Below are 21313 nucleotides of genomic sequence, written 5' to 3'. Positions count from 1 at the left end.
CAATAAAAGAAAATTCTCAATTTGTGATAAAATAATAAGTAAACCCAATGCCCACGGTTTTTTTCACTTTTTGAACAATTTGATATTTGAGGGTTACGACAATTGAGCCCATATCCGGAAAACGAGCGTTATCCTGAAAACGGCGTTCAGAGATATTGGCAGTTAAACATTTCAGTTACGGATAAACAGCGTGAAGATCTATCAAATTGACATTGTTCTAAACTTCTTCTTCATCAATAAATTATTATTGACACAGTTACTTACTGGTGATTTTCTTTATGTTTCACATCTGTTTAAAAGTCAGTGAAGTTTGTTATACATAATAATATTATATACCATCATAAATCATCCGGTATTCGAATTGAGAACCATGCTCATCACAGTATTAAAAGTAGGGTCTAGGACGATTTGGCACCAGGACAACTGGACGCCACGGAATTCGAAAATAAATAGAGGTTAGGTAGTTATAGGTACTTTAAAAAAATATATTTTATATTATTATTTATATTTAAATGATTATATTATGATTAAACAGTTGGTAAGAATGTAAATATGCATACGTAAATAATGATTTAATCGTGCATATGTTTAAGTTCAAACGAAAAAGAGTTTTTTATTTTATATAAAGCCTTAGGCATGGTAATTCTCAATCCGCAATAAAGAATACATTATGTTAAGAGTAAAATGAATTAAAACTACTAAGTAGTAGATAGAAACTGATTAAAATACCTCGTTTACATTCTGTATACGTGTCTTAGTGCGGCGTCCAATTGTCCGGAGTCCAGTCGTCCCATTCCCTAAAAAGTATTGAATGATATGTCAAATATTTGCATGTATTGTGGTGCCCTCACTCGGCGAACAACTTATACTGGTGGATCTATAGCATTTATGTTTTATTATGAAAGGATAATAAATTTGTAGTAATACAAACTTAGTGATTTTTTTAATAAGGGTTGCTTTTGATTATTTTTAGAAATCACCTGTGGGAACCCAACTGAAGGCCAAGAACAAGTACTCGGATTGAACGCTGTCTTTTCAACTCGCAGTGTTGGAGGTATGGTGCAATATAACTGTGACAAGGGTTTTACATTACAAGGAAACAACTCGAGGACGTGTTTAGCGAAGGGCTCATGGAGTGGCCGTCAACCATCTTGCTTACGTAAGTATTTAAAGTGCATATCGTCGCCGTAGATGTCAAGGGAGCCAGTCCACAAAATCATAATGCTGAGAAATCGGCGCGCAAAGATTTTGTGTGACAAAAAAAGGAACAGTTTTTGTTTTAACTTTTTTATTTTTAAAGATAGAATTGTGAAACTTTGAACGTAGATACTTTGTGATATTATCTTTTTATTATTTTGAATGAATAACTAAAAAAAATTGTATTTTAAAAGTTATGTGTGTTATATCTCTTGACCACTGAATATTGACATGTACAGTTGGCATACTTGTGCGGTAGTCAAAAGAGTTAGGCCTCTTATGCCTGTTGAACACTGAGAATTTGTGGACAAAGCACTAACATTTTGTGGATATACTCTAAAGAAAAGTCTATTATTGACCTTTTATGGTGCCCACCTTAACCTAGAATCTACCTGATTTCATTCAGTATGTGAACATAGTCGTCTCTAAACAAAAAGTTAGCTTTTCAAAAATATAATTACATTGTTGTTTTAATTTAATCAAACGCTTTTTTTGTAGTACTTATTCCATTTTTAATCAATAAATTAGGACCGGTTTCATCCGCCTCAGAGGGACATTTTCAACTTGTTCATTTCAGTTGAAAATGTCCCTATGAGGCGGACGAAACCGGTCCTAATTTATTGATTAAAAGTGGAATAAGTACTACAAAAAAAATGCGTTTTATTAAATTAAAACAACAATACAATGCAGTTACACCATGAATTGACAGTTAACAAAATAAAAGAAAAAAATATATAATTACAATTAAGTTACAATAAAACTAGACACACATTTTAATCATCTCCATCGCTCTCTGAGCTGCTGTTTTTCTGAGTTGGACGATCTTCAGGCTCCAAATTTTTATAGAAGTCGTGATAGGTTGACGGAATGCTACCTTTTTGGCATAGTTTTGACAGATCTTTTAGTTTACCTTGGTCAATTCTAGGTTTGGAACTGTACAGCCTTGGTACTTCTAGGGTAGGTACGTTTCGATGCCGTCTTCGCTGGATTTGTAGTGACTCAAAGTTATTCTGGCTCAATTGGTATTTATAAAAGATAGTCGTGGGTTCACCTTTGCGATATTGGAACCACTTTACCTTTAGCCACTTCATTTTGTCTCCATTTTCCGACAGAGTTTTATTGGTCATCACTTGACTGCAATATTTCTTGTAATCGAAGAAGTCGGAATATTCCATTTCCACAACCTTATGGTAGGGGTTACTAGTTTTCGCGGTACGGGCGACCATATACCATCCTTCTGGTGTGAATACGTCCACTTTCCTTCCTCGGGCCTCTATTGTGGAGTGCACAGAATCGCACTCCATTTCGGAGTGCCCTGATTCCATAAATTTTTGGTTTATTGTGTTGATGGGCAGCTGTTCCACGGCACGTAATAACATTGTAGATACAACTGAGTTGCGATTTTGACCTGAAGCTGTATCCGAATACAGAGTTACTTCTTTTTTGGGGCCTACTGAAACCAAGAGCTTCCACAGGCACGTGGCGACCTCCGAAGCACCCTTTGTACCTGCACCTTCATGCCACATGTAGTTCGTCGCTTGTCTAGTAGCCAGGTCATACACTGTGAAATTGTAGGTTTTCAGCTTTTTGGTATAATACAACTGTCCTACTTGCAAACTTGGAGTCAACAATATTTTTTCCAGATCCATGGTAAAGCAACTAATTGTTGGATCACACATAGCTTGGGCCTTGTCGATTTTTTTGTGTTCTCTCGCTTCCTCTTTTCGAGTCAAGTGCAGTTTGTATTCCTCCTCGTCTTTTGCCTTCTCTTCGTCTGACTTGTTCTTGTACTGAGTACAAAAGTCACACTGATCCTTTTTAGGAGTGTGAAAGCCGTAGTTAAATTCTGTGACAAAGATCGATTTGTAGAAGCCGTGCTTTTCTGGTTCAACATTATGCTCCTTGCAATACTCTACATAGTCCATGTAGATACGAGTCTCGCTCAAACCAGAAGGCAAGTATTTTCTCTTACTGCTGCTCCGGCAGTAATGGGAAGCAACTACGGGCAACGATTTGATGTGGTCCCTGATTATGTTCCTCACTTCCTCTGGTTTTTTGTTGGGCGGTTCTTTGTGACCTCTCCGATCTATATCAGTGACACCTGAAGGAGTCAACTTTTTCATTGCATTTTCAACTTTTTTGCTCGAGATGTCATATGTCGCCAAAAAGAACTGTTTGCACACTTGGGCTCTCAATTCATTACACATCACAGAGTATTGCAAGGTATACTCTCGTTTGGTGCAGTCTCCATGGTACCTTCGTTTCACTGGGATACGATTTATACTGTTACCAATGAAGGCCCATCTTGCTCTTTCGGAATCCAGACTCAGATAGTCGGCCAACATTTGCTCCCGCTGTGATTTTCCTATTTTGGATGTGCATTTATAATGGCACTTACAGTTAACTTCTCTTATCGCCCTTGCTCGAATTTTTTTTCCGGATCTGCTTTGATATTCGCTGCCTGCCATTCTCAATATCTTTTGTGAATTCCGCTTCCACATTTTTGGGTTTCGCTTGCGTTTCCTACTTAAATCATCTGTAGTCTGATCTGTAGAAGTGGGGATGGATGATACAGGATTGTTACTATGGTTGCTCTCGGTTATTTCAGAAGTATAAGTTCCTGAAACATTAATGTTGTGTTGATAATATGCAGGTTCCTGCTGGCATGACTCATTTGAATCTAGTAGTGTTGGTGCCAGGTTGACGTTCCAATCTGTAAAACAAAACAAAGTAGTTTATTTCTTTGAAACTACCAAGGTAAATATTAATAATTTGTTATTAGCAAATGACTCTCTGATGGTCACAGGTTTTAATCAAACCAACAATTATTGATAACCAACAAATTAAAATATTGACCTCCCACGTGTGTGCTTGGAGAGACATTTTGGAGCTCTGTATATATGGCTGGACCAGCAATCTTGTCCGGAGCTTGCATATTCAGCTCGAGGTCTGCACATCCAGCTTGTACGGCATTCCCGTGAGAGTCTGTAAAAGAAATAAAACTAATACAGCTTGCGCACACATTACTCATTGCTGTCAAAGCAGCCTGAATCAACATTTTTAACTAGTAAGTGTTTTTAGCTCAATATTTCATCGACACTTACCTTTACGGGTATGTTGATTAGTAGAATTTAAAACGGCTGCAACCATTAGTCTCCCACGTGAATAGTTCATTATTTAGCACCTTTTCTCACTGAATCACAACTGAATACAACAATCACACTAAATACACTGAATAAAAATGCTTACAGTCGCAAACCCAAAGAAAAAAGATCACCAAATAAACCAACCGCAATGTTAGTATGAATAATATGACACGATACAGGTGCTGGCGTGAATAACCCGACTCGCTAAACTCAGTTTTCTCTGTTTCTTATGCTGAGTTAGAGCAAGACAACACTATAAATCTTTGTCGAATGTGAGCCGAGGCGTGCGTACCGGGCCACAGATTGAGCGGGAAGTCCCAGTGGTCAACAGCGTTAAGTCACATAATCATGTGAAATTATTCGGAAGTCAAAAGACTTATGCGGCTTGTCGTCATTGACTACTTTAATGTATGTGTGCTAGGTCTATTGGCAATTTACAAAATACTCATACATAGGGCTTTTTGTGGCTCAAATCCATTGACCACGGCATCTTTGATGGTTTTAAAATGCTTTTGTGTACTTAACTCATTTTCGCCAAATGTGTGGCTTGACTCCCTTGACATCTACGGCGACGATATAGACAATATACATATAAATATATAACCTAACCTAACCTAATGTAACCTAACCACCTCAACATTCAAACTGTTTTAGACTATGTCAGTGATTCCTAATCTATTTTTTTATTTGGTAAAAATATTTCATAAAATTTTAGGGAACCTAGTTGACACATCAGACTTACATGATGTTTTCATTCTTTCTTTGTGAAACCTTCAAATTTCATTATTTATTTTTGTTAAATACATAGGTAGCTCACTGTCTTGGAAACCTTGATTATTTATTTTTTTATTAAAAAACAAAAAAAATTGTGGCAAATCTTACCTCACTCGGAAAGATTGTTAGCCATTCATCCAATCGACAGAACAGATTAATAAGATAGAATTGCAAAAGCCGGTCACCATGGACCAAGGCTTTGAAACTAGTTTGACTAGAAACTAGAATGACCGTCAAGCCATAAAATGCAAGAAATAGAAAGCATGGCAAGTTTTCTCAATTATCATCAATATTAAATGCGCGTTTCGTTTACGTGATAAACTTTAATGCATATTTTGATACTGACCTAACTATTGAAAATGTTTAAGTTTATACCTACCTACCATATTTTCTTCATACTCGAGAATTATACTTTCTTACAGCCTCACCCAGAGGGTAACCTCCTTCCCATATTTTTGTGTTCCCTGCTCCGACCTATTGGGTCCTAATTCTGAATCAAACAACATATTATCATGAATGACTCTAATTAATGAACATTGAAACATAAATTTTATTCACAATGATATGCAATTTATCAAATAAATGTAGTCAAAATACAGATAAATACTTATGTATGCGCGTTAGAAGTTATACTTCTTTGGCGTAACAAAACAAATAAGTAGAACATATGATAAAATAATTGAAGAAAGATATTTAATGCATGAATAAAGTTTTGGTTAAAAAGCATAATCAAATTAAAATGATATTTATTATTTTATACATAGTAAATTATTTTTACACAATTAAACAAAATAAAAAAAATACAGTACACTCTCAGTAATCCGCCATCCTAAAAACCAGACAAGTGTCCATGTGTGAAAACGGTGGATTATAGTGCATATATACAAAATAATAATATGGTAAAAATTAAAATATGTACATATTTCGTAAAAATAGTTTTTATTGAGAAATTTTTACTAGCAACTATGTAATGGTTTTCTTTATAATCAAAATCAAGTACTTAAGTATTTATTAAATTATACATATTAAATAAGCTAAGTTTATTCCTACATGTATTAAACCATGGGCAGCTAACCAATATTGTACATTTTAGCAATGTCAGTAAATGAAGCACCGCTATCCATCTTTCATGAAATTTCCAATTTTTGTTTTAAAGTTAATGTCTTTCGAGAAGACTCCATTTTGTTAACTTATTCAAAAAAAGAACTGAAAGAAAACGATAATATTATTGACTCAGGTTAAATTTAATGGTCAACTGAACTGGGCTAGATGGCGGACAGCTCATAAGAGTCGTAAGTCATAATATTGGCATGGGGCGGACTACTGAATTAGACATACCTATACCGGCGGATTATAGAGCTTGATTTAGTGCTTTCAACCAGTAAAAATAACGGCGGACTATAGTAGTTGTCGGATAAGCGAGCGGCGAATTACTGAGAGTGTACTGTACTTACAAAAAATTAACCTTAAATACTTGACAAATCAAATAGTCTAAATAACCTCAATAACTCTTTATTTTACACAAGTTTTGTTACTCATAAATAAATTTTGAACTGCACAATGTGGGAAAAAATAATTAATAATATAATATATATCTGTCTATATAGATAATTACTGACAATTAATAAAATAATAAAAAAATTAAATGTAATACAAGAACTGCTTCACTATGGATTTTAACAATAACCACATGTTATGCTGAGTACCTTGCGTATACAGCTGACTGATTCGCACATGCGCGTTGAGTATACCCCGATCACGGCTAACTTCATCATGTCGCACTTTAGAAACTGTGTGCGCACGCAGCTCTCAATTAATTTTACCCTCTACTAAACGCGTCAAAAGAAGTTTAGTATAACTTAGAGTTACATAATAATTAATATTTAATTAACTTTAATAAGAAGTATGTATACGCATTTGTGTTCTTTTATATCTATATTTTATTTATATTTTTTATATACATATATTATAATTATATATAATATATTTTATTATATTTTTATTATTCATATTTTTATATCTCTATTTTATATCTAAAATTACTAGGTAATATTTTTAATTGTTATATTTATTTTTATCTCGTCATAATAAGTTGAATCTTTGGTAAATAATCATACCACAGTGACGATACTCCCTCAAAATGTATTTACACTGATTTTATTTGATTTTTCTAGCAATAAATTGCAAACATCCAGGAAGTATTGAAAATGGGCGTGTGATCATAGCCAATGGATCCACCCACTATGGAAGCGGTGTCGAGTATCACTGCATTCCTCACTTCCAGAGAGTAGGACCCTATCTAAGAAAGTGTATGGATGACGGGACATGGTCGGGAGAAGAACCAACCTGTGAACTGATTTCAAATGAGACGCAAGACTCGGGTAACCTCGCACTCAGTATAGGCATCGGATGTGGAGTTGTGCTGTTTCTCCTCATCTTATTAGGGATCATATACATGAGATTGTGAGTATATCGCGTCTTCCACCTTTGAAAATAAATAATACCACTACACTCAACATTAAAACAAGATAATGTTGTTTGTACTATTTTTGGGAATAATACTGAATCTGAGACATAATTTCCTTCTATGTATACAATATGCTATCATGGGATAGCCTTACCTGAATTTTAACTGTTTAACTTGTTTTGTTTTGTGTAAGGTTTTGAAAAAGTCGATATACATATTATTTATAACCCTCACTTCTTAAATTCTAAAACCAGGTAAGTATGTATCAATAATAATCAGGCTTGGTTTTTGGCCGATTGAGCCCAATCTATATGATTGCTCTTGCTGTTTTTTTTAATAATTTAAACTGACTTTTATGCTTAGCAGATTTGGCACATCTAAACCAAAAAAATACAAACAATCAATACATGATAATAATAATAATATGACTTATCGTCGCCGTAGGATTGGTTTCCCGAATAGGCCAAATGTTCAGGAGACAAAAAACAAATTTCATAATCAATACATGGAGTAAATACATGGGAGGAATAAAATACATGGAGATAAATTTAAGTTGTTATTTTTACAGCATATGAATGATGTATTCATTACCATTACAAAGTAATTTAAAGAAAGGGATGGTTCTAGTCCAATTAGATACAAAAAAACATTCTGCATTAATAGGTTGATTTCGACAAAAACCGATATTCGGTAAACCAATCCTATAGCGACGTTATGTTAAGGGGACGTTCTACAGAATTGGCCTTGAGAATTGAAAATATGATTTTTTTACATGTGGTCCATAATATCTGGTCTACTAGTTAATATAAAAAGGTCGCGTCAAAGTTGTTTGTGTCAATAAACTTACTCCACGACTCGATCGACTCATATTTCATATTTATTTCATCAGGGCTGTCGAAGACATAAATCATAAATATTTATAATTTTAAATTTTTATTTATAATATATATTATTTAAGTTTTGTGCATCTAATGCCGGGTCCACACTGGCAACAAGTTGTTGGCAACCTCGTTAGATTTTACGATAATTATGATAATTATCGTAAAATTTCTAAAGCAATTATGGTAAGTATCGTAAAATTTAATGAGGTTGCCAGCAACTTGTTGCCAGTGTGGAAATGGCTTAATATCCACTGTGGTCCACGTAGTGGCATGGACCTGGGGTTAACTAATTCAGGAAGTTTCAATTCAATTCAATTCAATTCAATTCAATTCAATTCAATTTATTTATTTTTACATATTGTGGACATTACAAATTATAAGTTTAAGACGTTCACAACATGACATAAAAAAGAGATAGATAATATGTTATTAAACAGTAGAAATATGTACATACAAAAATATTAATTATATAGGTACATGGAAATACACCGGATGAGTTAAGCAGACCCTATTTTAAAAATTTATAAAATAACGTCCACCTATACTCATCCTCACGTAGGTGGAATATATCAACACCCGAAGCAATTTCGTTGAACATAGTTATCGCCCTCCCAATTGGCATTACCAGTGGCAGGTTGGTTCTGCACCTTGGGAGAATAAACAACTGATGTTCTCTATTTCTAAGATAGTTATCAGGGACACACAGGTCAACACTGCCCAGAATGGCAGAGTTCTCATTTATACCTCGTATAAGTCGAAAAAAAATACATAGCTAAATAAAGATTTCTTCTAAATTGCAAACTGCAGTATGTAAGCATGCCTAAGAGAAAGTCAGTTGGATAAAGCCACGGATAGTATCCGTACAACCTCAAATAAAGGAGTCTCAAGAATTTCTTCTGAACCCTCTCCACCATAAGGCCATACTTCAACTGATGCGGTGCCCAAACAATAGACCCACTCTCAAGTCTGCTTCGAACTAAAGAATTAAATAAAAGTTTTAATACCGTAACATCCGAAAAGACCCGGGAAGCACGCATGACGAAGCCCAACATTTTAAGCGCCTTGTTACAAATGGTAACTATATGGCTAATAAATGTCAGTTTACTCTCAAACGTAATGCCAAGATCCCTTACAGATGATATTCGTGACAGAACTCTGCCATGCATCGAGTATTGGAAAAACAACACTTTTGAGGCTCTGGTAAACGACAAAAGATTGCATTTATCAATATTGAATTCTAGTTTGTTACGCCTGCCCCAATCTAATATATTATCTATATCAAGTTGGAGCTGACGACAATCGTCCAAGGTGACAACTTCCAAAAAGAGTTTCAAGTCATCAGCGAACAACAAAAACATAGCATTTTTTATTACCAATGCTATGTCATTTATAAAAATCGTGAACAGCAACGGCCCTAAGTTTGAGCCCTGAGGGACACCAGAAAATGTGTTAAAGGTCTGTGACTGATAAAGGCCGTACGATACGTATTGTTGACGGTTCCTAAAATAACTCCCGAATAGCTTCAAAAATCGATCAGACAATCCAATAAGTTGGAGTTTTTCCATCAGGACATCATGATCGACTTTGTCAAATGCTTTCGAGAAGTCATTGTAAGAACAGTCAACCTGGTGACCTCTATCCAGGGCCGATGACACATAATTGGTAAATACCATCAGGTTAGTTTCCGTTGATCGGCCTGCTCTAAATCCATGCTGTTCATTTATTATAAATGACTCAATTTTTGGAGAAATCATGTTGTGCATGATCATCTCAAGAACTTTTGCTGGTGCAGAGAGAACAGCTACCGGCCTGTAATTTTCCACTGATGACTCTGTACCACTCTTATGGATTGGAGTAACCTTCGACATCTTCCACGTTTCCGGAAAGATACCTGTCTCCATTGTAAGATTATAAATATATGCAAGTGGGCCTTTGACAAAATCAACACACCCCTTTAAAAAAAATGTAGGGACGTTATCAGGTCCCAAAGAGTGAGTATTTTTTAGTTTTTTAATAAATTTTAACACATCACTCTCATCAACTGGAAAAATATCAATGGACTGGGCACCGCATGATGGCTGTCTTGACGCAGAGGCAACATCCAAATAAGGAATACTACTTGCGTAGACAGACCTGAAGTGACCAGCAAATGCTTCTGCCACTCCATGTCCGGTCACCTTTTCGCCTTTCCAACTCATCGAATCGGCATACCCGCCATCCCTTCTTAATGATTTAATATAATCCCAAAACGATTTGGGATTTTCACGAATGCAATCTTCTACCGATTCCATATATGTTCGATAGGCCACTCGAACAGCTTGCCTCACTCTCAAGCGATAAAGGCTAAACATTTCATAGTCGCGTTGACCATGCTCAGCCTTCCAAGCTTTGTGATAGCAATGCTTGATCTGAATGTCCCCAATAATCTCTCGAGAAAACCACCTCGGGTATCGCCTTCCACCACGACATGGCGACTTCCTTGAAAAACAATCACGTGGTATGTACGTGTGCGGCAACCTTCGAATGTGTTTGTAATTTTGTGTATTTTATGTTTGTGTATCACGCATTGTCGGCATATTTGCCGGCCTTTCTGATTGCCGTGATTTGTACACATCTTCCTTCCTGTCTTTTTTTATTCTTAGAAACAAACAGTATTTTTTATTAGTTATATGCAGTTGGCCTTGAATCTGTAATAAAATAATACACAATTAAAAGATTTTGAAATAGAAAAAAACACATTTCCAAGCTTTCAGCTGTGCTCACTTATGAATGTCATTCGTCATTTAGATAAGTATATACACATTTTGATGTTATCTTGCAAAGTAAACAGTTATCTGATCTTTACACTATATAATATGTACATGCGAATGTAATGTTTTCAAATAATTGATATGGATTATAATATACCATCGTATTATTTTCTCGAAATCATAAACATACTATACTGCCGTCCTAAGCGAAAGAGCAGTATCTCGAAAATGTTAACTTTTGGCTATGAGCAATTTTGTAAAGATACAAACCGCATCACTTTGTAAATTATTATTTGATGTTTATATGCGTTATAATACCTATTCGCATACTTACCTAACTGCTTATGGGTTAATTTTAATTAAAAATTAAAAACTTAAGCTAATAAATGAGATACGTCCATTTTGCTTAGTAAATTTGGTTTCGAAATAATAGATACGACCTCGGCCTTTATGATATTGTAGGAAAACTTAGATTTATTTTCAAAAACTTGCATTCTTTTATACTTTCCTACAAATAAAAGTTTTAAATATCATGTTAATTATATCTAAGGGCCAACTAATGCAAACGCGCCAGTCGCGTTGTCAGCACTAAATGATGTGCGAAGTGTTATTACTTCTAAAATCGTTCTCAGCACACACTACTAATTGTCATTTTGCTTGACAGGAACGTTGGAAACATAATGTAATATGAAAGATTTTCTTCCCATAGAACTGTATATTTTCCAAAATTCTTTGTTAAGAAACTGCCTCCTTTCTTCAGATATCTTTTCAGCGCACTTATGAGCACATTTTTTCATTATCACAACCATTTTTTACTGCATGAATTTCTGCTATTTATTGAAACTTTTGTTTTTTTCGTTCTTTTAACCCTTTCGCTGCGAGCCATTTTCGCGGGAATTTATTTTCAGTCAACTGATCTGTTAAAACGGTCACTACAGCTAAAACAGATCGATTCCAAAATTAAAAAATAGATTACTAGATGAACTATATATCAGTTATTCCAAATGCACCAAGAAATAAACTATATTCGTTACATTCTCACTAAAATAAATCGAAGAAAGTGAAGACGCTAAAAATTATCCAAGCTTTGACCGCGCGTTCAAAATGGCGGCCGTCCAGTCTTCGCATACATGGTTTCTACACATTGCTCGGTAGTATGTTCTGTCGAATAATCGCCAGGCATGTGAACAGAGCTAACACAGTTTCGTGGCACATAAAAAATATACATTATTACCCATTATAATAATGTAAATATCAAACATGGAACAATGAACAAAGCCAAACAACTGGAGAGCTGTGCATCGATAAAATATTTTCCAGCATTATTTCTTCGATAATATTATGTGGTAGTGACATTTTGGCGGGTGAAATAATTATTTCACATATATTTATAATGACAAAAAATACTAAAAACAAATCTTCAATATGTTTCTTTCGAGATCACAAATCACTAAGAAAAAATACATAACACTAACGTAATCATAATAATTAATTAAAAGGTAAATAAAAATATTATCGATGCACACTTTTCGATGCATGACCAATGTTTTGTTTTGATAACCCTGGTGACGCATCTAGTACACCCGTCTTCGCAATGGCGCGCGATTCAAACAACTGAATAACGAGTGTTCTTTTCAAAAATATATTTCCTTGTGTTATACTTGACATTTTTATGATCTGTTGCCTGATATGTCTACCTAAAGGTTTGAACTAATTTTTAAAGCATATTATCCACAAGTGTCTCTTCTAGTTTGGTCAAAAATACAAGATAAAGTCTATGGCATGTTTACATGCCATACGCAGTCTAAGGGAGACAAATCAAATTTTTTCCTCTTTCTAATTAATCCCTTTTTTGTGTAAAGGACATCACTGTTGCGTTCACGTTCACTAACAATTTCACCTGTGCCATTATTCTCATTAATCTCACCCTCATCCAATATTTGTGGAATATCTTCAGTTATTAGAACTGACAGGATTAACTGGCTCAAGTTCTAATAATAATGAAGGATCTTCAACTGTAATACCCTTTATTGGAGATTCTGTTTGATTCGAAGAAGTAGCATCATACACAGTCTACTGCAGGACTAAATGGCGGCCAAAAATAGTTTCACATTACATCTACATTGGTCTGAAATAATATAATCAGGTATTATAAGTAATATTGTATTGCTTGGCCTTTATCTAATACACTATAAATACGGACATAATATTGAATTATATTGATTAAAACAAATCAAAGTTACCTTCAAAACACAATATGTTTTCATCTTGAGGCATTTCCGAAGCCATACCCACCCAAATTGTTCTGCATTACCTCACCAACATCAGGTTCCAAACATTTAACAGTTTCTGAAATGACGTAAGTCCGCACTTAACGGCCCACGTGCGCCGCGTAGGTCAAAATTGAGGTTTTATGGTATTTTCAGAGCATAAGCCTGGACATTTCTTAAACGTTGTAGATAATCTATTTATATTATTTTGAAGCCTGATTAACCTTTATATTTATTTTTAACATTTGATGACTGCATAAAGTATTATTAATACATAAAATAGTATTCTTTTAAACCTCTTTAGAATATAGTCATATTTCAGTTCATCCATGTGGAGTGGAGTTAAGATTTTTTAGATATATAAATTTTTAAAGGCATTTATAAAATCATCAGTGAAATTAAAATTAACATTTTATAATGAAATATTTATTTATAATCTCTGTGATCCCAAATTTGACAAGAATTAGGCATTTTATTATCCAAAAAATGGGCACGATTAACACATTTGAAGATAAATGAAGTAGGGAGTAAGATCATATTAACACGCGTGTTTGAAGATGTATCGAACTGGAAAAAAAATCGTTTCAGCAACAGCTGAATTATTCTTTATTTATTCTTTCTCAGTTTTAGATATAGATTTCTGAATACTTACTTTGAAAACAACCAAATTTCGCAACAATAGCTGATAATATCGTAGTATAAAAGAAAATAAATGTCGAAAAGTGATTGACATAACCTCACATGCATTTTTTCGATAAATTTAAATGCATTATATTTTAATAATATTGCCCGCCTGTAACAGGGGTGTATCACTTATCTAATTCCTTTATATTTTATTGACACATAATCATCATTTTCATCGCTCTTGAATACATTCTTGATATATTTTCAGTCAAACCCACAATAATACACGCCGAAACGTCAAACCCACAATAATACACGCCGAAACGTCAAGCCGACAATAATGGCATTGTCGCTAGCGAAATATTGTGAGCTTTTTCGGTCATAATGGTAAGCGAAAAGGGCATATCTCAGAGATACGACTAAACCGCTTAGGAAATTGAGATACTGCTATTGCGCTTAGGATTTCATTGTGATTTTGAGATACGCCATATTTAATTAGCTTATTTTACTTATTTAAAAATGAGATGTGGCTATATCGCTTAGGAAAATAGATGTGGAGCCCCCTGAATGTTCATATGGCAACAAAAACCAGAGAACGAAAAAAAAAAGGATACCGCTCTTTCGCTTAGGACGGCAGTATAATAGTATTTGAGTATCAACCTATGTTCAATTTGAATTGGGTTATAATAATAATATACCCGTATATATATCAATAGTATGTTTGCTACAAAATCCACCCAAGTTATCAGTATGTACTTGCACAGGTTTGATTAAAAACTATGATGAAATTAACATTTTAAAAATATTAATTCATATATTATTTTGACAGCCCTGTTTTCTGATCGGCGGACAACGAACAGGTGTTTATAAAATAATAAAATAAAATAATACAGCGGCCGACAATATCAATAATAATAATAATGTTTCTTGAAATAAAATCTCCGATGATTAGTGATCGATTTAAATTAACGTGCTTACGACGCCGAGGTCCTTTTTATACTAAATTATAATTGAATATCGAGCTCTTCAGCCCCCCCTTAAATCAGCCACAGACATATCTACATACACGAGTGTGTGTATGATAGGTACATAATTCGTCATTGAAACTATAAAAATGTGTATTTCCGTTTTAATCGAAAATTGATTTTGAATGCCATCTAGTGGCTGTTGTTAATATCTAGGTACCTTTCTTGCAAATGATGTGATTCCAAAAAAATTGTAGCATTGTTAAATCATGGCTGATTTACTCTATAGTCATAGATTTGTACACGAAACTATAATGTTTTTTGTCTCTCCTGTAAAGTAGCATTTTTGGAGTTACATAATTTTCCAGTTTCAAGGTTGAATATTGCTATGTACATATTGTGTATTGTTTAATACAATTGACAAATTAAAATTACAGACGAAAGGCAACACCGGTGAAAAATACAGAGAACATAGAAGGAGCGGAGCGAAAAGAGGATCAGAATGCTGCCGTGATGAGTTACGCTTCCCTTCACGATGGTAATCATGGAATACGAGGAAACCATCTGTATGACCATGTCCAGGATAATGTTTATGATGCTCCTTATGCAGATCACCTCACCGATAACCACACTTACAATCACAGTCAAAGCGGAGATTCTGACACTACTTACGAGCCCGAGCCACAAGGAGGTCATGGCCCCAATGCCATGGTTACAATAAACGGTGTTGCCGTACGTTGAATCCAAAGTCTGAAAGATTAAGCAATTTTTAATGTGTTTAATGTTCCAAAGTTATTATCGTATTTATATTGATATATGAAAGACCGTGGCTCCAGATTATAAACACTTTTGGTGGTTTAGTGATAGTATGATGTGACGCTAAAAAAGACTATTAAACTCTTCATAGTTTTATACTGCCCGATTGTGAATTTATTTTTCAGCATTTAAAAGTGTTATGGTAAGCATTCTGTAATTCTTCAAAAATTGTATTTCACTATTTTTTTAGAAACAAGTCAACTTTAAAGTCATCACCAATATAGTTATCATCATTCCATCTGTTGTCCATGCAAAATAGATATAATGATATGTACTAGGTACTTAAGGGGGGACATGCTCGTCGAAGGTCAAAATTGAGTTTTTATTGTATTTTCAAACCATGATCCTGGACACTCCTTAAACGTTGTAGATAATCTATTTATATAATTTTGAAGCCTTATTATCCTTTATAGTTATTTTAAACATTTGATGACTGCATAAAGTATTTTTATTACATAAAATAGTATTCTTTTAAACCTCTCGCTCTAATGTTTTAGAATATAGTCATATTTCGGTACATAACTGTGCAGTGATGTTAAGATTTTTTACATTTATTAATTTTTAAACGCATTTATAAAACTAGTAGCATAATTTATTACGAGATAATTTTTCTAAAATATTCACGATAAAAAATTATATTGATAATCTCTGTGATCCCAAATTTGACAAGAATTAGGCATTTTATTATTCAAAAAATCGGCAAGATTAACACATTTCAAGATGATTCTAAAGATATTTATTATAAGCTATGTCTTTGACCATTCAAGTGTGATAAACATCTTATGAATAATGATTGCTTTATAATAATTATTGACCTAAGAATAAGGTAGTGTTTTTTTGAAATACGCCATTTCTTTTGTCATTCCCCAGTGGTTAAGCTACAACATACGGCCGTAGCCATAAATTGACAAACTATAATTGAAGTAGGGAGTAAAATGATATTAACGCGCGTGTTTGAACATGTACCGTTTAAAAAAAAAAATTAAAAAAATTCGGTTAGGTACATGTTCAAACACGCGCGTTAACATAATTTTACTCCCTACTTTAATTATAGTTTGTCATTTTATGGCTACGGCCGTATGTTGTAGCTTGACCACTAGGGAATGACAAAAGAAATGGCGTATTTCAAAAAAACACTACCTTATTCTTAGGTCAATAATTATTATAAAGCAATCATTATTCATAAGATTTTTATAACACTTGAATGGTCAAAGACATAGCTTATAATAAGTATCTTTAGAATTATCTTGAAATGTGTTAATCTTGCCAATTTTTTGAATAATAAAATGCCTAATTCTTGTCAAATTTGGGATCACAGAGATTATCAAAATAATTTTTTATCGTGAATATTTTACAAAAATTATCTCATAATAAATTATACTAATGGTTTTATAAATGCGTTTAAAAATTAATAAATGTAAAAAATCTTACCACCACTGCACAGTTCTGTACCGAAATATGACTATATTCTAAAACATAAGAGCGAGAGGTTTAAAAGAATACTATTTTATGTGACAAAAATACTTCATGCAGTCATCAAATGTATAAAATAACTATAAAGGATAATAAGGCTTCAAAATTATATAAATATATTATCTACAACGTTTAAGGAGTGTCCAGGATCATGGTTTGAAAATACAATAAAAACTCAATTTTGACCTTCGAGGAGCATGTCCCCCCTTAATTCTTTGATGAAATATATTTCAGGATATGTAGTTTGTAATCTGTGCAAAGTTGTTTTTCTCAACCAATTAGATACTCAAAAATATAAATACTTATCCGTAATAGTTAATTTTTCCCGTATTTATTTGCATTCCTCTTCCTGTATATTTCCTATCGAAGGTTGACCACCCTAGCGGCTCTTTATATATTTCTGATTTATATAGTATAAATCCAAATCTAAAATGTCTACTTTGTCACAGAACTGTGAATATTTGAAAATGAGAAATAATCACTCATAATAATTTTTTCCCAATTTCTAACTTTTCTAAAATATCATTTGGTGAATCTCCACACCAACGACGGGTATAAAAATAACATTCTGTGAATTTGGATAGTGTATTATTATTATTTTACCTGAAATGAGCATGCTTTGTAGGTTCTAAAATTTATATCAAAAACTATTATTGCAAGTAAAATGTATTTACTGTTGATAGATTTTTAGACTAATATAACTATGAATTTTATTATTGCTTTATTAACAAAACCCCCCTAAAGTATATTATATCTATATATGCAGAATGCAGAATTATTCTAATTCACATTTAAAATATTTTACAGAATCAGTGTTCTTTGAAACATTCTATTTAAGTTATTTATTATTTATATAGACACATTTATGCATCATTATTTTCATCAATAGTCCTACTAAAATATGATGTACCTATACATTTATCTATACGATTAATAGATAATTTAAATAGGTTGTTTCAAAGAACTCCCTTCTAAAATATTTCAAATGTGCGTTGGAATAATTGTTCTGCATTCAGCTGACGAGTTGGCAACATTGTTTTGTAACTACGCGACTCCTTTTGATATTTTATAACATTCTTTAATCAAATACTATCTTATTAAATTATGCGTAAATGCAGTTTAAATCAATTATCTAATTAGATATTTCTTGAATATTTGTTAAATTTATCCACCCCCTTACTTTATGATTTAAGTATTTTTACTCTTTTTACCATTTTTAAAAAATCTAAAACTAACACTATATAAGATTGTACATACTTATTCAACTATTTTTTAGTGTATTTTTTTATTGTTAAATGATTTTGTTTTTTGCTTTTTCATTTTGATATTTTTTTTAATAAATTTCCTTTACTTGATAAGTCAATTGCATGAACAGAGGTGAGAGTTCTGTTATAGATTAGTTTACTTTGTGTGATATAAATAAAAATATTTGGTCGGTCACTCATGATGAAATTTGTGTGGACTGCCAAAAGGTGAGTTATTTATTTAAAAAGAAGATGCCATCAGACATTTTTGTTATATTTTTTACTCGTCAACATATTCTACTCTCATTATTTTAATTAATTAAAAAATATTTCTTTATTATTGATGACCCAGAAACACACTCATCATGATAACCAATAATGTAATGGATACCCATCTGCGTGCAATAAAATATTTTCGAACAATTAAAATTTCTATTTAGTCAATAATTGTTTCTAGAATGACAATTGCATAATAGCTAATTGTTTTCTGGAGAATATTGTAATTTCATTTTATTTCAAGAGTCAAATTAAATTATTGAACATACTATTGTATTAAACTTTAAAGCATCCAAAAATATGAAATATGAATGCCATCTGTTAGTAAGACCTTATTTCTCATGATCTATCTGTATACATATTTATAAGACAGTCCAATTAATTATCATTCGTCATTTAAATATCTGTTAGGAGTAGCGCCACGCCAGTCCAAAAATCATTGTTAAAATTATACTGAGTGGGAAATATGCCACACATGAGCCGAACATCAAACTGTAATTTTATGTGAAATTTCCTACTACGTGTTTCTTCAGCAATATTTTTGGTCCAATCTTGTCTACTTATTGGAAACATTAAATCGAGTAAATTATTTAAAAAAATCACTATTCTTTAAAGATTTAAAAAAATCTTATTTTAAATCAATGTTTGTAAAATTTACTGACTATTTTTATAATACTCAGAAAATATTCTTCTTTATCTATCATTTTGCAAATGATAGTTTGCCATTAAATATTGAAAAATGAACACTGTAAGCATTCATAAACCAAAGCAAATTTAATTATATCATTTAAACATGTATTAATTTCATTTCTGTGTTATCCCAAAAGAATTGTAAATATGTGTATGTTTGTTATATGATTATTATGTAGAATACTTATCGCCAAATAAAAATTATAAAAACAATTGTCTTTTGTATTCACTAATTCAACAAACCCTTCCTCCCATTTTTTAAATTGGCTCAACAATTCAATGTGGAGCTGTAGATAACAGACATACATATCAGTAGTGAAAGGTGGAGGTAGCTGTTAAGAACTTTGTCTTTTTGTGTATGCTTAATTGGTGAGGCTGCAGAGATGGTGCCGGGATTTTAAAATATGTACCCGAGCACTCAACACACAACTGTGCTATGACTGAATTTACATGACTTTACATTAAAAGTACCCATGGGAGAAAGGAGCACGTAGAGGCAAAATTAAAAATTGTAGCAAGTAATAAAAGAGATCGATCTTCACGTTGGCAATATGCGACCAGGTCGGACGATCCGATGGGCCCAACAGCTGGTTGAAGTGACTGAAGCAACTCTACCCTTTCCGCACACATTTTAGGGCATTCCCAGAGGATGTGGTTCGCATCCTGTATTTCTCCGCCGCATGGACATGTTGAACGGGTAACAAGACCAGGCTTATAATGCCTGCCAGCAAAGCCACCATGTCCATGTAAAGATCTGGAGTCAAAGCGGTTATTACCATTAGCCATTGAATATTTGAAAAAAACATAATATATGTGGGCCTGCCTTTGGTGGAGGCATCGCATTTTTTAACACCGCATCCAAAGCGGGATGGACAAAACAAAATTTAATATACTTTATAAATAAAGAAGCTTTTGTCTTCTGTTCATAACACTTAGTTGGTCGACCTGCCAAGTCAGGCTCCCAGGCTAGGGTCCTATCAGCCGCCCCCCCCTCCCTTCTGGGGACAGATTATGATATAGACATCAATATTGTAAATAACATATTCTTTAACACATGTTTAAGATACATTCAGTTTATCTCATATTTCTCTACGCTGGAGAATCGAGTACCTTCTTACAACCACACGCAAAATGTAATGAATGCACTTCCCATTATTTCTATGTTCCCTGTAATAACAATCTATTTATTGACAAAAATTGAAACTATTGATCATTATTTTGGTGGCTGTTATTGATATGTGAAAACCATTCAATTCCAATATAACTACTGTCTCTTTTCATTGCTTAGTGAAAAGTCCATTGAATTATTTTACAAAATAAATATATGTAGGTATATTTCCCATTTTAAAACACAAATAAATAAATGGATAGTGTTACTTGCAAACGTTGCTTTGACTAATAAATGCACAAGCCCATCCAAATGGTCCAACACTACAATAACAAAAAACTATGTATAACTTTTAACATAAAAGAGAATAAACATTCCTACATTATTAATATTTAATCTCTGCAATCTATAACTCAATTCTATGCGATAGACAACGATATTGTTAGTTTGGAATTATTTTGGCCTCCATCCCAAATTGAAAAATAAACCTTTCGCTTGTAATATTAATTGTAATTTACTCGATCAATCAATTGCAATATTTGATTCCACATGACACGTAAGCATACAAACTGAAAATCAATTAATTTTATCAAAATTTGTGCTCCAGTTAATGTATCGCCATTAACACTTCT

The 21313-nt window shown here is 33.2% G+C and overlaps 2 protein-coding genes across 3 annotated transcripts in view; one reads left to right on the top strand and one right to left on the bottom strand.

Moving 5' to 3' along the window:
• Positions 1-19765, top strand: part of fw (CUB and Sushi multiple domains furrowed) — a 266332-nt gene extending 246567 nt beyond the window's left edge. Inside the window, exons 16-19 of the mRNA XM_085941650.1 lie at positions 974-1159; positions 7292-7580; positions 15512-16168; positions 17560-19765. Of these exons, the coding sequence (XP_085797776.1) occupies positions 974-1159; positions 7292-7580; positions 15512-15815 (779 nt within the window). The 3' untranslated portion in view covers positions 15816-16168; positions 17560-19765. The remainder of the gene's footprint in view (positions 1-973; positions 1160-7291; positions 7581-15511; positions 16169-17559) is intronic.
• On the bottom strand, positions 1303-4920 carry LOC147079507 (uncharacterized). 2 transcript variants are annotated; one of them, XM_085941663.1, is made up of 3 exons: positions 4302-4920; positions 4054-4182; positions 1303-3910 (listed from the first exon to the last, which is right to left on the bottom strand). In XM_085941663.1, exons 1-3 carry the CDS (start codon positions 4369-4371, stop codon positions 1971-1973), a joined length of 2139 nt encoding a protein of 712 aa, XP_085797789.1. In that variant the 5' UTR covers positions 4372-4920; the 3' UTR covers positions 1303-1970. The 2 variants fall into 2 exon arrangements, with proteins under 2 accessions (XP_085797789.1, XP_085797785.1); XM_085941659.1 differs by having other exon boundaries at positions 4054-4403.
• Positions 19766-21313: the final 1548 nt, after the last annotated feature.

This window comes from Rhyacophila brunnea, unplaced genomic scaffold, assembly GCF_057557595.1.
Source record: "Rhyacophila brunnea isolate RB1 unplaced genomic scaffold, BYU_Rbru_1.0 scaffold_1, whole genome shotgun sequence".
Taxonomy (NCBI): Eukaryota; Metazoa; Arthropoda; class Insecta; order Trichoptera; family Rhyacophilidae; genus Rhyacophila; species Rhyacophila brunnea.
The sequence above is the reverse complement of the archived record's forward strand: the minus strand, read 5'-3'. Positions and strand labels throughout refer to the sequence as shown.